The sequence below is a fragment of the Physella acuta genome, unplaced genomic scaffold (genome assembly GCF_028476545.2).
Source record: "Physella acuta isolate Inbredline_101_S28 unplaced genomic scaffold, ASM2847654v3 ptg001919l, whole genome shotgun sequence".
Classification (NCBI taxonomy): domain Eukaryota; kingdom Metazoa; phylum Mollusca; class Gastropoda; family Physidae; genus Physella; species Physella acuta.
The window spans coordinates 178,034-194,110 of NW_026733424.1; the positions used below are offsets into that span (position 1 = coordinate 178,034).

General features: G+C 36.3%; 2 protein-coding genes across 2 annotated transcripts in view; both read left to right on the plus strand.

Annotated features, from left to right (window-relative positions):
- The first annotated feature begins 8,257 nt into the window (after positions 1-8,257).
- LOC131931212 (ficolin-1-like) lies at positions 8,258-10,366 on the plus strand. The gene is made up of 2 exons (XM_059287934.1): positions 8,258-8,345; positions 9,702-10,366. Exons 1-2 carry the CDS (start codon positions 8,273-8,275, stop codon positions 10,364-10,366), a joined length of 738 nt encoding a protein of 245 aa, XP_059143917.1. The 5' UTR covers positions 8,258-8,272.
- Positions 10,367-15,192: 4,826 nt separating this feature from the next.
- LOC131931220 (uncharacterized) overlaps positions 15,193-16,077 on the plus strand; it is a 28,062-nt gene continuing 27,177 nt past the window's right edge. The window contains exons 1-2 of the mRNA XM_059287947.1: positions 15,193-15,264; positions 15,560-15,657. Of these exons, the coding sequence (XP_059143930.1) occupies positions 15,613-15,657 (45 nt within the window). The 5' untranslated portion in view covers positions 15,193-15,264; positions 15,560-15,612. The remainder of the gene's footprint in view (positions 15,265-15,559; positions 15,658-16,077) is intronic.

Genomic DNA, 16,077 nt, shown 5'->3' on the forward strand with positions numbered 1-16,077 from the left:
TTTAGGAATTTTTATGTCTAGAATATGCTTTAACGTTTCGCCCACAGGTTTTACAGTTTGGTACGAAATCATGTGACCTAAGAATTGGATTTCTGTCATGCCAATTTCAACCTTACTGGGTCTTGCTGTTAGACCATTATTTTTTAAAGCTGTGAAAAGCGCCTGTAAACCAGTGATGTGCTCATCCCAGTTCTTAGAGAATAAACAAATATCATCAAGATAAGCTACTGTATCATTATTACTCGCTAACACCCGTCTCATTAATCTATTAAAGGTGGCCGGGGCATTAATAAGCCCAAAGCTCATAAAATTCCAATGATATAAACCAAAAGGTGTCACAAAAGCAGTAAATTTCTTAGATGATTCTTTAATCGGGATCTGCCAGTAACCTTTAGATAAATCGAACTTAGAAAAATATTTTGCCTGTGCTATTTTGATAAACAGTTCTTCCTGGTTTGGCATAGGCTCTGCGTCCGGTATTGTTACCTTATTCAACTGTCTATAATCAACACACAACCTGATCTCGTCATTTTTCTTTTTCACCAAAACGATAGGTGCAGCATATGAGGAGTCCGACGGTTCAATTATACCGGATTTTAATAAATCTTTGATTTCGGCTTGTACCCGTTCTCTATAGTGTAATGGTATATTGTAGGGTTGTAGCTCAGATTTTAGATCTAGATAGAACTCGAGTCTAGATCTAATAGATCTAAATTCTAGATTCTAGAATCTACGGCTGGCTTAAGTCTAGTTTTTCCGTAGCTCTAGACTCTACATTTAGAATCTAAATAGATAAAGTAAATTTTATAAGTTTATGCCGAGAAAATTGTATACATTTCATACCGTACGTCTAGATAAGTAGATCTAAATCAAATTTGAATGAAATAGTTCATTTCTTTACATTCTAAAATTGAAAGATGAAGACATTAGTTTTGTGTTCTTTTCTAAGTTTTAACATGTGTCATGTGACGTCATTGTTTATTGCGTTCTTGTCCCGACAATAAACACTTTAGTTCGAAATGTGTTTCTACATTGGAACATGCCTTTATTTTTATTTTCCTTTGTCAAAAAAAATTTGTTTATACATTTCTAACATCCACCATATTATTTTCAACAAAAGTCCGTATCTTTAAGTTCTCCATATATCTCTGGAGATACTGATGACGTTATCAAAAATATTGCGGACAGAGAGAGAGAGAGAGAGAGAGAGAGAGAGAGAGGAGAGAGAAAGCTCAAGGGCTTTTATATATTTGGATAAGATAGTGAGAACGCCTGGGATGCATAATCTATATTGATAAAATAAATATTCAATGACGTCGTGGCCTGACGGTGTTTAGCTAGACTGGTAACCCTGAAGTGTCGAGTTCGAATCTGGTTCAAGTCAGTAGACCGTCCCTTAGTCCACCTAGCTCTTAATTACAATAGGGAAAACAAAAGCGGCTTGGCACATTGCTGACCACACTATCCCTTCATATGCCGAGGACCATGAAAACGGCAAATTCTAGCTCATTTGCCTCTTGTGTCCTGGAATTTTTTTTTGAAATATCCAAGGCTTATAACTGGGTGTGGACTCAAATTTGAAAAGATTAACACAGTAGCCTCCCTTGGAACAGGCTCCATTTTCTACCTTACACTGTCTATTTTACTTGTGAAATTGGGTGTTTGGCTCCATGTCTGCCGTCCTGGATAATCAGACAAAGAACCATTTTAAGCTAAAGATGGGGCGGTGTGTCTGAGTGGTAGAGAGCTCGGATAACAGACGAGGTAGAGTACAGCTGTTTCTTGACCTCGCCATATGAAAGTCTAATATGGTCAGCACTACGTCCAGCAACCTTTACTTTCCACAATATAAGTCAGGTACTCATTGGAGCTGGATGGACCCCACATTCAAAAAGTCCGAACCGAGATCCGAACTCAAAAACTTTCGGGCTAGCAGCCACATAATCTAACGTTCGACCACGCCGTCCGTCATTAAAATAAATTTAAAGCAAAAACAGTTTTGTTGTTTATGTCAACAGTAATGATCGACCCCCTCTGGTCAAACCCGTCTGCCTCCTTTCAGTTCTCTATCCAAATAAACTATTTGACAATGGTCGCTAAACGTGGTCAATTTAAACAACACGTGTGTCTGAAGCTTGATGTACATTCTATTCCCTCGTAGCGTTGTCAACTGCAAACTAAGCTCTCCATCTAAACAGGTTGCGACATTATGGGATGGCAGAAATCTTAGGCCAAGTAGAGTTACTCATGTTAAGAGCTACACAGACTTCACTCTTTGATGCTCCACGTCTTCTTTTCTCCTGTAGCACATCTGGATATACAGGTAATCTGCGAACTCAGGTAACAGTGTCTAGAACATGCTTTAAGAACAAGAATCGGGGATCGTTTGTTGTCCGATTCATAGTCTTCTCCATTTCTGGTAAGACGGAAGAAAGGAAATCAGCTACTGTAAGACTCGATTTTATTGCTGCTTCTAATCCTAATGTATAAAAGCCCATCTCTCTCTTTCTCTCTCTCTCTCTCTCTCTCTCACTCTCTCTCTCTCTGTCCGCAAAATATTTTCATAGGTTATAATATCAGTATCTTCAGCGATATATGGAGAATTTGATACGGAATATTGCTAAAAATAATGTGATAGATGTTTTACATGTATAAACAAAATTTTATTTAAAGAAGAAAAATAAAACTAAAGGCATATTCAAATGTAGCAAAAACAATTTTAATTATGCAACCGGAAACGTGTTTATAGTTGTGACAAAAACGCAATAAACAATGACGTCACGTGCAACGTGTTTACACTAACTAAATAACAAAATTAATGGCGTCATCTTCCGATTTAAGAATATAAAGAAATGAACTATTTCATTCAAATTTGGTTTAGATCTACGTACGCTGTAAAAAGTATACAATACATATTTCTCGACCTAAACTTATAAAATTTACTTTATTTGTATTCTAGATCTAGTTTCCAATAATGACTTTTTGAAAGCTGAATTACAATTCATTTCAATACTCACTTTCCTTAGATATATACATTTTCTTCAGACTTCTCTAACGTTTCTTCCCCTTTTACCTCCGAACGAAATTGAAAAACGTAATTCATAAAAAAAATATAGAAAAACCAGTATCCGCTACCCCAACCCCCCTCCCCCACACACATCTTCCACACCCTCCTCCAGACAGTTCTAAATGCCGCTCTTAAAGAAAATCCGTGTAGCCTATTTGTAAAGAGACGAGAGCTAAAAATCACAAGAATTGCCCGTGTAACGGGTACCGATGGCTAGTTTACTCTAAATCTAAAGCTATTTTTAGAAGCAGGGTCGGCATGGTCAAGCTCATGGTTGCTAAACCGAAAAGTCTTGAGTTCGAACTACGGAAAAGATAGCTGGGGACAGCAACTCTTCTAGGAAAGACAACTCCAACAACTGCTTTTTTTGTAGTTGGGGTGTGGGCCAGGGTGAGGCGGGGCTGGGTGGGGGAGGTTGAGGTGTGAGGCTGTCGGTGGTGTATATACCTCATTAGGTCAATTATCCTACCCCGCGTATACCCAGGTGTGACATTAATGTTGCTCTACACAATTACAGCTTGTTACGTTTTAGGTGGTGAGGTGTGTGTGTAGGGTTGCACCCCTTAACCCCTGCCTCTGCCACTGATTGTCAGTGTGTTTACACAATCATTTTAGTTAAAAGCATATTATTCGTTAACGACAAACCTTGATACAAAGGAAGGATAATCTCTCATAAAAAACTAAAGCCCTGTTACTTATCTGTCATTTGAGCGTTAATCCAGTAGCAGAACGCTTACATTCAGTGTTAAATCTTAAATAATGCACATCATGTTCATTTGCTATAAATGCAACCCGTATTGCAATTTTTTTTACTTAGGAGCGTAAAAATGCTTTTAAATCCCTATCAGTTATATCCCTATAGTAAATTAATAACAACAGATTAACTATGAGAAAATGACCACATGCAGTAGTAATCCAATGCGCGCTGATAGAATTTAATAGATTGTTTGTTGCCTACTTACGTATTAGTGAGCTCGGATTGCATGCTCTAAATTAGATAGTATGTTTACATTGATAGAATGTGGAGACGTGAAGAATGTAAAAAAATGGTTGCGATCTGCCAGGCTAAAGAACCTTAATCCAGCTGTTTATGTTCGCATACTTCTTCTTCTTCGTTATTAATTTTTAGTATTGGGAGGAATCGAGCCTTATCTGCCAGTGGGTTTGAACTCGAGACATTTTTCGAATTTATAAACCATGAGCTTTTGCCGACTCGACCATGATTCCATCACAATTAAGGATTACGTGTCAACTTGTTATGCGCCATTGAGGCCATTGACTCCGATTTCAGCCTGCTTTTCTTTTTGGATTTGCTTCCATAGCCTTTGTCCAACCAAGAACAAACTACAAGGCAGCAGTTGTTTGATTTTGGAGGTGTCTCTCCTAGAAGAGTGGCTGTCCACAGCTAACGAGCCTCATCTGCCCGAGGGTTCGAACTCGAGACTTTTCGGTTTAGCAACCATGAGCTTTACCGACTCGACCACGCCGACCTTTTGTTCGCATACATTATTTGGATATTCGTGGTCTAGTCTGCTAGACTCCTTACACAGGCATGTGACAGTCCTCAGCTGAAGGGCAGTAGCTCAATCATTCCTGCCTGGTCGAATGATGACTTCAAGAAAGTTTTAAGATCATGTCAAGCTTAGCAGCTAACAATGAACATTTTTTAGAGGGCAATCAGTTTTTCAAAACGTTGTTGCTTGTATTTCATTGATGTATTATTATAATATAACTTTCTGTCTATAGTAGATGCATTTAACAGTAGATCGAAATGTTGTGTTGTTGATGAATTGCTGACCACTAACACATGCATGATTGTGCCAATTAGTAACAGATAGTGTTAGTTGTTTCACAAGTTAAAGACAGTTTCAAATAACATTCCTTTGGTTGTGTTTAGAAGGGAACGCAATCCTAGAGACATTTTAGTCCGGAACCGCCTGCCACCCACTATCACCACCAGATTTGGCACCACTCTTTGTCCCCATAAATGCAATACCTGTCATTTCACACTTCAGGTTGAATCACTCCAGCTGCCTAAGGGAACCCTCAGAATAAAAAAAAGCAATTTAACCTTGAGTCCCGTAATGAGTTTATGCCATCCTGTGTTGGCGAAACAAAATTTTTTATATTGGACAGACGGGGAAGCGATTGTCTGACAACACCATCGTTCAATAAACAATTAAGACAGTCTTCCTGTGGCTAAAAACTTTAACAAGAGTGGAAATGACATAAAAATGACTTTTGTGTAACCACTGTTCCATTTTGCCATAATCTTAAAAACCACCTAAACACTGAAACTCGATATATACTTAAAGTTGGCACACGGGCACAGGATGGCTTAAACAAACAGTATCTTTCACCAAACCACACCCCCTCCCCCATACAATACGCCCATACCCCACCCCTTTACGGTGTTCAAGCGTCCTTTTTCACGCGTCTTTTCTTTTGTCTTTGGATATCATGGCATTTAGACAAGAAGTGTTTTCACTGTCGAGCTAAATAAAAAATTGTGTTACTCTTTATCTTTTCTGTCTAATCTGTAACCACACTGTTGTGTGCTAACGAAGACATTAGGTCGAAACGCCCACAGTATTTGTAACTGTCTTTAACTTGTGAGGTAACTAACAATATTTGTTTTATTACTAATTTATTTAATCTCACTGCAGATTTGGGCCAGCTCCCTACCCAGACCAGTGGTCACTCGGCCAAGTGGATTGGATGTTATGTGTATCACACAGACAGATAGCGGAAGGGGGACAGTGATACAGTAGAGAACCAACGGATCAACCCATTTTTAGCAGGGGTGGAGTGAGTACCAAAATGGATTTGCTGAGGATAAGGTGTCACCTGGCAACCGAAAAAAGGTAAAAAAAAACAACAACTTCGGCTTGATAAAAATAAGACAGATATAAGAAACGAGCTATGTACTTGTGTTTGTGTTCAACAGATAAGAATGTGTTCTTGTATTCTTCTTCGTTCTTAATTTTTAGTGTTGGAAGGGATCGAGCCTTATCTGCCAGAAGGTTTGAACTCGAGAATTTTTTCGAATGTATCAACCATGAGCTTTTGCTGACTCGACCACGCCTCCAACACAATTAAGGATACGTGTCAACTGGTTATGCGCCATTGAGGCCATTGACTCCGATTTCAGCCTGCTTTTGTTTTTGAATTTGCTTCCATAGCCTTTGTCCAACCAAGAACATACTACAAGGCAGCAGTTGTTTGATTTTGGAGTTGTCTCTCATAGAGGAGTGGCTGTCTCCAGCTAACGAGCCTCATCTGCCCGAGGGTTCGAACTCGAGACTTTTCGGTTTAGCAACCATGAGCTTTACCTACTTGACCACGCCGACCCCCCTTCTTGTGTTTTAATTGTGTACGTGTAAATCTTTGTGTGTTGTATCTACATATGTATGCATTGAGATATGTGCGTGTGTGTTAGTCTGCTGTAAAAATATACTTGAGTTATGAGAATGTGCTTGTATTATGCATGTTTGCGTGTGGGGGTTGGTGCGTTGTGGTTGTGAATTGCTATTGTGAGTGCACATGGTTGTGTGTGTATATGTCACAATAGTTTAAATAATAAATATATTTCTTGTATAACAAAGCCTTGTAGTAAATCACGGATTATCTCTCCAGGTAAGAACTTAATTCCTGTTACATGTTTGTCATGCAGCTAATCCTATAAGCACAGTAGTAGGTATTAGCTTTAAACCACAAACATACACTTAATATTCCTTGTTAAATCTTAGATTACACAGATACTACTCCATTTTAACCCGTATTACTAGTTCAGATTAAGCGGCCTTAAAATATCTTTTATTCATTTTATTAAATTAACATCAGTTCCACTCCACAATAAGAACAGATTAACTATAAATAAAATGACCACAAGGAGCGATAATCCAATAAACGTTGAAAGATGGATAGATAGTTTGTTGTCTTTTCACGTTTTAGTGGGCACGTATCCGATGTTCTAGTTTAGAGATTATCTTCACATTGATAGAATGTGGTGACGTGTCTATGGTGTGGTAACATAGATGACACAGTGGCGTAGTTCTTGCTTGTTTGTTTTGTGGTTGTTTCGCCATGAGAAAAGGGTGGAGAGATTAACAAATTTGAATATTAACTGTTCCGATTTATTTTAAAACAGAACATTTGTGAAGTCATATAAAAAGTTTTGGTCCTAGAGCTTGTTGGTCAAAAAACACGGAAGTTGCTAAAATTTCAAATCAAGTTTTCAAACAATCTACATAGTACGGAATCTTTGGATGCGGGCTGCGAGCAAGTTAATGAAGACAAACAGGTTATTAAATAAGGTGAAAAAAACTTTACGTTCGTTGTTCACCGCAGGGAATTTTAGATAAAGATAAAATGTGCAACATTCAAAGTTCCGGTACCAAAAGACCCACTGGGTCTTTGATGTTTAAACGCAATGTGTAACGTTATGCCTTGCATGTTGTTGTTACGTCTTTTGTGTAGTAAATATCTTAACGATCTCCCTTGAATGTGTAACCTCTCTCTTCAGGGTAATTTACAACAATACAATACAAACATATATTTTATGTACATTTAATTTCAAATATATTGGTGCGATTAAATGGAGTGTTTATAATGTACATTCTGGTAAAAAAGTGACCGTTTTACGCAATAATTTCATTACACCAAGGAGCCTACGTATTATAGAAATATTAAGTAAAAATCTCAAAGCTCTAGGGAATCAATATATACACGCTCTCTCTCTCTCTCACACACACATAGTGCCCTTTGCGGGGACAAACTTTCAATTTTCGATTTGCACCCCCGCCCGTCAAACTTTCGGTTTGCACCCCCCTCTCAATCTTTTGATTTGCACCCCCCTCAAACTTTTGATTTCTACCCCCCCCCCTCTCAAACTTTTGGTTTGCACCTCTTAAAAGACTTTTTAACACTCGAATTAATCACTTAATTAAGTGGAATTATCATTTTTCTCTATATATTTTGCTATTTTTTGCCTTGGTGTCACCCCCCTAAATGGTGTCACCCTGGTGTCCACACCCCCGCCCCCCCCCCCCTCGCTACGCCCCTGGGGTGTGTGTGTGTATTGACGTAGATCTACCTTTGCAGCCCGCCCATGGTTTACAAAAGACCACAAAGTCTTGTGTATAAAACCAGCGAGTTAGCTAAGTCCGCCATTTCTCACTCACTGTGCATTTAGTGCTGGTGAAAATGTTTACACCATTTCCTTTCGTTCTTTGCCTAGTCTGGATGTCGACAATCATCTGTGCTCAAGAATCGAGCGGTCAGTCCTGTTCAATATTTTTATTACAAGCTTTTATTTAGTTCGCAACGTCTGTTTGTTTGTAGTTCAAAGGCAAATCTTTTAACTCAATTTCGACCCACTTTTTAATGAAGCGATTTCGTTCAAACTTTCCAGATACGTTTCACTTCGATGACAATACAAGTCTATTTATTTTTTAAATTTATGTTTAATTAGTTATTAAAATAGATATACTATATTGAAACTAAGGTGAGATAACAAAATTAAATAACTCGACAGATTACTATATTCAATAATAGAAGGGGATATAATTAACTAGACACGATCACTCTAATACTCTGGTGAGCTGTGATTCACGAGGATGTTTACAATTGTAGAGCCGGTCGATCTAGTGAAGGCTATTAGGGGCAGATAATAAAGTTTTAAAATGCTTTGAAACTAAGTGGAGTTAGCAAGATTTAAAAGTACGAGCTGACCCGCGACGTAGTATACGCCGCCATCTAGTTGTTTTATTTTCTGCTGATCAGCAATTCATAATTTGTGAATTCAACACTACCCCCTCCCTGCGTGGTGTTTTCTATAGTCTCCATGAAGAGAATTATATATATATATATATATATATATATATATATATATATATATATATATATATATATATATAGATCCTTCGCATTATCAGCTTACTGATGTCTGTAAATTGTGGTCACGGACGGCTGCTTTTCACAGGACAGATAATCGTTTTTTAAATAACGCGAGCTACTGGTGGTGTTTTAAATCAGATATTCGTAGTCGTGTCAAATTCATAAATTAGGAATAAAAAAAAGTAGAACATAAAATAAATAAAAAAAAAACAACTTTATAGCAACAAACTTTTAATGCACTAAAATAAGAATTGTCTATCGAGTTATCTTAATACAGCTCGTTTTGTTTCTACCATTACGGTTTGTTTGTGTCTTATTTTGCCGTTGGGTTACCTTGTTGTTTTATAGTGACTGGAAAAACGTTTATCAGGAGAATGTGTTCTTTAAGTTAATCAGTTTTCTAGACAACCATATGTTTATTTCTTTACACAATCATGTGGTAAGTTTTCTGTACAAACATAATGTCAGTTCACTACACAGACAAGTGGTCAGTTTTCTATACAAACATGTAGTCAGTTTTCTAGACCATGTTCATAAAAGCATCTATTCAGTCTAATTCTGAAGAACACTTCATCTACAATTCTTGTTACCTGATGAAATGATGCCACTAAAAATTCTGAAAGTTTAAACCAAGCTATATAGATTATAACGCATCAACCCATAGAGAGATTTTTTTGTAGAGACCCATGCAAATGTTTTGAATGAAATAAATATAATATACAACTTTTTTCTATAGTCGATGCCAACAACACCAAAACAAAGCGTTCAAGTGTTGAGGAACTATTTACCCTAAACTCCTGCAAGGGTTGTGCCAGTACCGTGCCCAGACCAGTGGTCACTCTGTCAAGTGGACTGGAAGTAGTCTGCGACACAGAGACAGACGGAGGAGGATGGACGGTGATACAGAGAAGATTCAACGGATCAACAGATTTCTATCGCGGCTGGTGGGAATACAAGTATGGGTTTGGAGAATTGGATGGCGGTGAATTCTGGCTGGGAAATGAAAACATTCATCGTTTGACCATAAAGAAACGACACCAACTGAGGGTTGATTTAAAATACAACAACACAGACTACTACGCCATGTATTCAAGGTTTCGATTGTTTGGCGAGCCGGAAGGTTATGCTTTACAAGTCAGTGGGTTTTCAGGAACTGCTGGGGATTCTTTGGAATACCATAACACCTGCATGTTCAGCACATTCGACAAAGACAACGACAAAGTCGGCGCAGAAAGCTGCGCTTCTAAATTCCATGGTGCCTGGTGGTACAACACCTGTCACAGCTCCAATCTAAACGGCGTTTGGGGAAACACGACATACGGCATGGGTGTCAACTGGCTACAGACAACAAGTCACTATGCTTCGGCCACTTTCTCCGAGATGAAAATAAGACCGATCTAAGAAACGAACTTGTTAATCTTTTAACGTCATGAAATAAAAGATGCCCTTAATCTTTTATAGAGAAATTTGTTTCCTTTACTCTCAGCAACGTTAAAAAATATTTTATAATTTTTTTTGTAATTATTTAGCAGAGAATAGCAAGTACTTTCGACCTCATTTTAGTGTTGGAGACATACAATTCCATTTGTCACCAGAATCTATCACAAAAATCATTTTGACATTTTAAAACTGAATGATCTTATACCCAGAAAAGTTTAACATTTTGCCTCAAACAATAACAAAACAATAGTATTTTAAATAAAAAATAAAATTTAAAAAATGTGAGTCATATTATTAAAAGTAAAATTTTGCATTTAATCCTATACACAACGAATTCATCCGTTTCCAATACATACAAAATAAGATTGTTTCCGACACACAACCACCAACTAAATAGGTAGACCTACAGCCTAAGGCACTGGTTCCCAAATTACGATTCGCGAGGGTTTTTCTGAGACGTCGCTAACTTATACAGACAACTGTAATAAAAATCGACTTTACAAGTTTGACTAACAATGAAATAAAGAAGTCCAAAAAATGTCATAAAAAACGTTTTAATAACAAGTTTTTATGTAAGAATGCACTAAAAAATACTTTAGTATCTTTTGGATACCCTTACTAATATTTAGGAAGAGACCCACGCTTTTCTTTATAGTTATTTAAATAGTAGTGTATAATTTATTTTCTACTTTTTAGTGCATTATTACATAAAAGCTTGTTATTAAAACGTTCTTTATGAATTTTTTTTAGTACTTTACATGTTTTATTTACACTAGAGTTGCATGACTAAAAACCTAATGAACGTGATGACGCGTATATAATAGTGCGGAATAGTTTGATGAGACAGCCTACTAATTTGGACAAAATTTTAATTAATTCATAAAAAATTAAGTAGGCAACCAATTAAGTCAAATTTAATATCATATTGCATTGACTTTATGTCTTGACCCACGTACCAACTGGAGATACGACTATTCTGCGAACTCAGGTAACAGTGCATAGAACTTCCACAAGAAGTAGTAGCAGGAATAGTTTGTTGTCCGTGTGAAAACCGTCGTCATTTTTGGTAAGAGGGAAAGGGGGGGGGGTCGAGTCTGTAAAGCTCATGGTTGCTGTACCACAAAGTCTCGAGTTCGAACCTTGGGGCAGATGAGGCTCCACTGCTGGGGACTGCAACTCATCTAGGAGAGAAAACTCTTTATGGTAAGAAGAAAGTAAGATTATCTGCTACTGTAAGCCACGGTTTTTATGTTGCGCCGGATTCACTGTAAATCTTAAAGTTATTTTTAGAAGTGGGATCGGCGTGGTCGAGTCGGTAAGCCGAAAAATGTCGAGTTCAGTTCAGGCCTGATTGCATGGGACAGCAACTCTTCTTGGAGAGACAACTCATTATTCAAACAACTGCTGCCTTGCTGTTTGTTCTTGGTTAGACAAAGGCTATGGAAGCAAATCCAAAAAGAAAAACAGGCTGAAATCGGTGTCAACGCATAACCAGTTGACGCGTATTAATAATCAAGAACGAAGAAGAAAGAAGGTCTATACAAAGAGAGAAAGCCGGCCTTCTATTAAGGCTTCTTCTTCTTTCTAAAGTGTGATCTTGGAGATGACATTAAGGCGATTTCATACATTAGAATAACCGAATCCGACAATTATCACTGCGTTATCTCACGTAGGTACATCAATAAAATAACAACCCGAAATTTTATTTTTTATGACACATATTTATGATAATTTGAAAGTTTTCAATATCGTAAAAGTAATGTTAATTCGTGTAGATTATTAACGTTTAAGTACCATAAAATGTTGACACTGTAAACAAGTAACAAATTTTATCGAACGAATGTTCGAGGAAACATTAACTACAGGACGGCTACAGAGTTATATCCCTTCCTTGTGTCAAGATCTTCAGGTCTACGTTATGGCTAGTAATAAAACATACAATGACTACAAGAAGGAAGTACCTTCTAGATATGGGCGTGATAATTCTCTATTCCATGAGATCTGGTTACACAGCAGTCTTTGTTAGGTGCCATTCAGCTGCGTCTGATTAAATTTTTCATATAGAAAAAGGCGATATAGGGGGTAACAATGCAGCATACAAAATGTTGAAGCCGTCAGGGTAGACTAGGTTGTTACCCATCTACATGGGGGATCTCAAAAGTTTTAAGCCGAACGCTCCTATGTCTAATCAAGTGAATGCTATCGTATCGATTTTTTAAATTTCTCAAATGACTTCGCAGACAATCTAATAAAGGCCACAATAATTATCCACTCGTTAGTCTAATAAAAACAAAGAATGGTTTTAAACAAAAGGGTAGAAACACTTTGCCAGATAAATTAAGACCACAGTAGATGTTGAAAAATAATAGTGTAGTACGACTTTGTCAGTCAAATAATAAAAATGTAGTGTCTGTCAACAAAAAAAAAGACAATAAAAGGGGTTTAGAATCTTATTTCCGTTCACTTTTTGAAGCCAATCTAACGAATGCCAAATATTTAGGAAATCTTTCTAGAATCTTTTAAAGTTTTCACCGAGCTATATTATGATACGATAATCACATCTCCAGGCCAAGATGATGTTATAAACGTCAAATGTAGATAAAGTTATATTAGATACTACAAATATAATGCATTGGGAGGTAACTTATCTAATATATTACATCTATATTATAAGCTGCTTGGTAGTGTGTCAGTCCGTCATCGCTATAGATTTTGGAACCATACAATTAACACATCACATGTCGTGCTTTTTACTTGCATGGCAGTATCTTATTATATGTAATAGAGTAGGGCTTGTTTATATAACGACTTACATTTATGTTATAGTTGCCACTGTTTTTACTCTTTCGCATAACGTGAAGAAAATATCAAATACACCACGCAAATTACTAAAACATGTTAAACGGATCAATGTCCAATATAATTTTCGTTTAGGTTCCTAGAAAAAGTGGATACATTTTAATAACAGTAGGGTCGAAAAAACAATTCATTAAACTGTTTTGTAGTTTTGCCTAGGGAGGTAATTTAAAAATAAATTCAACTCACGCTAATTTAAAAAATGTGATTGTATAACACGGATATTTTAAATAATGCCTTTTATATATTTTATACACTGAACGTACTGTTTACTAATTATTATTCTATCTTTCAGTTTGCGAACAAGCTGGGAGTTATAACCATTCAGTGAATCAGGCGCGTCCGCCGGTGCTTGGACAGGGCACTTTGATTTGGCGCTACGTGCTAGACAGTGAGCACTATGTGTTTATTTTTGCATTTAAGTTGTGATTATGTTATCAATGTTGTCTTTTGTGTTTGTGTGTTGCGTTTATGTTTTCTTTTATGTTTGTGTTTTTATTTGTGTTTGTTTTGTGTTTGTGTTTTCTTTGTGTTTGTGTTTTCTTTTAAGTTTTGTTGGTGTTGTGTTTGTGTTGTGTTTGTGTTGTGTTGTGTTTGTGTTTGTGTTGTGTTGTGTTGTGTTTGTGTTGTGTTTGTGTTTGTGCTTGTTTTATGTTTGTGTTGTGTTTGTGTTATGTTCCCAAGTTGGTAAATTTAAAAAAGATTTACCGTGGCCGAGCACGGGTATGCAGCTAGTTTAAATATAGTGGGTGGGTAAAGTTTTCATTGACATTAAAATAGTTTTGGTATGTAAAGTTATATTAGTCACCCGATTTAAATTCAGTTTAGGTAAAGCTATTGGCCCGCATAATCACTACACATCAGGCTTATGGTGAATTTTTCTGCGATATGATGTAGCTTTAACACTAGATTCTGCGATAAAGCGAACTTCCTTCTTCTAGTTTCACGCACCATTGAGCACCTAAACTCAAATACGTTCTGCATGTGAAGTGTTTGCGTTGTGTTGTAAGTTTCATACAAGATTAAACGATAAAACCGTGCTAGACATATCTGTTTTCATGTAACACAAAACACCGCATGACAGATATTAATTTATATCCCATGACCCCCGCGTTGCATTGATTTTTTTTTCACATCTGTATTTTTAGTGTAAAGGTAGGATTAGGTTCGAGTAGAAATAAACCACACCGAATTATAAGAGTTTCATATTGTCTAGCTGGCTTGTTCACAATATACTGTTAGCGGGTTTGTTTATATTATACTGTCTAGCTGGATTGTTTATAATATACTGTATAGCGGGTTTGTTTATAATATACTGTATAGCGGGTTAGTTTATAATATACCGTATAGCAGGGTTGTTTATAATATACTGTCTTGAGTTTGTTCTTAATATATATATATATATATATATATATATATATATATATATATATATATATATATATATATATAATAAACAATAAACCATATACCATAAACGATAAACAATACACGATGTGCGATATATATATATATATATATATATATATATATATATATATATATATAATAAACGATAAACCATATACCATAAACGATAAACAATACACGATGTGCGATGTTTAATGTACGATATATGATAAACGATGTATGATATACGATTTACTGACATACAATGTTAAAAATTCAACAGAAAATGGAAAAGACATTATAAATGTACTCGACAAACATGCTGACCTAAAATGACCCCCCCCCCCGCTCTGTTGAGCCCCTCGTAATAGGTTAAAACTCAAGAACAATGAGAATTTTCTTAACATCGAATAAAAAATGGCGTCGGTTAATCCTCCACCTCGTCCATCATACCTGTCCTATATTTCTTTTCGGTACAAACATGGGCAACATTGTATGTTGACAGGTTTTGGATTTTTCTAAACTCTGATGTTTCACTTCATTGGTGAAACGATTGATTTATACACATTTTTCGTTAACATTTTCTATGCAGGAATTATAATGGCCAACGCCAGGTAAAGGGAAATCCCCAGATGTATTTTTAAATTCTAGCACACTAAGGGACATAACTGCAAAGTATCAGCCCCTGCTAGTAAATAGGCCTATATCGCCAGTTTGGGCCATATATAAAGTGTATACATACGCGTTGTCTTGCATAACTTTTTGCTGAAGTTTCAACTATTTTTCTGGTTTTTAAAAATGTGATATGTGTTTCCATAACAAGTGTTATGAGTGAGAAAATATGCTTATACTAACACAGGTTTAGACTGCCGTGTAGAAATACTAAAACTTTAAAGGCAATAATTTCAGTTTTTAACACACTGAAATCCTGGAGTCGATAGGAATTTTGGACGCACGAGAAAATGTCTCTGAGACCACAGTTAGGAAAAAATTCGTTGAAATTGCTGGTAAATTGATTTGCATATCATTTGTATACATATAGAATTTAGATTTGGCATATAGACTTGACAGCATGGTATTATACAAGTATCAGCATGGTATCATACATATATTAGTGTTGTATCATATCTCTGGAACTTATATAATGCTTTATTAATGTGTATCACATACATCTATTAGTGTTGTATCATATCTCTAGAACTTGTATGATGCTTTTTTAATGTGTATCACATACATCCATTAGTGCAGAGGCGTAGTGACCCCTCCAGGCGCCCGGGGCGAACATTCAGTTTGGCGCCCCCCTCCCATATATATATATATATATATATATATATATATATATATATATATATATATATATATATAATATATTATATATATATATATATATATATATATATATATATATATATATATATATATATATA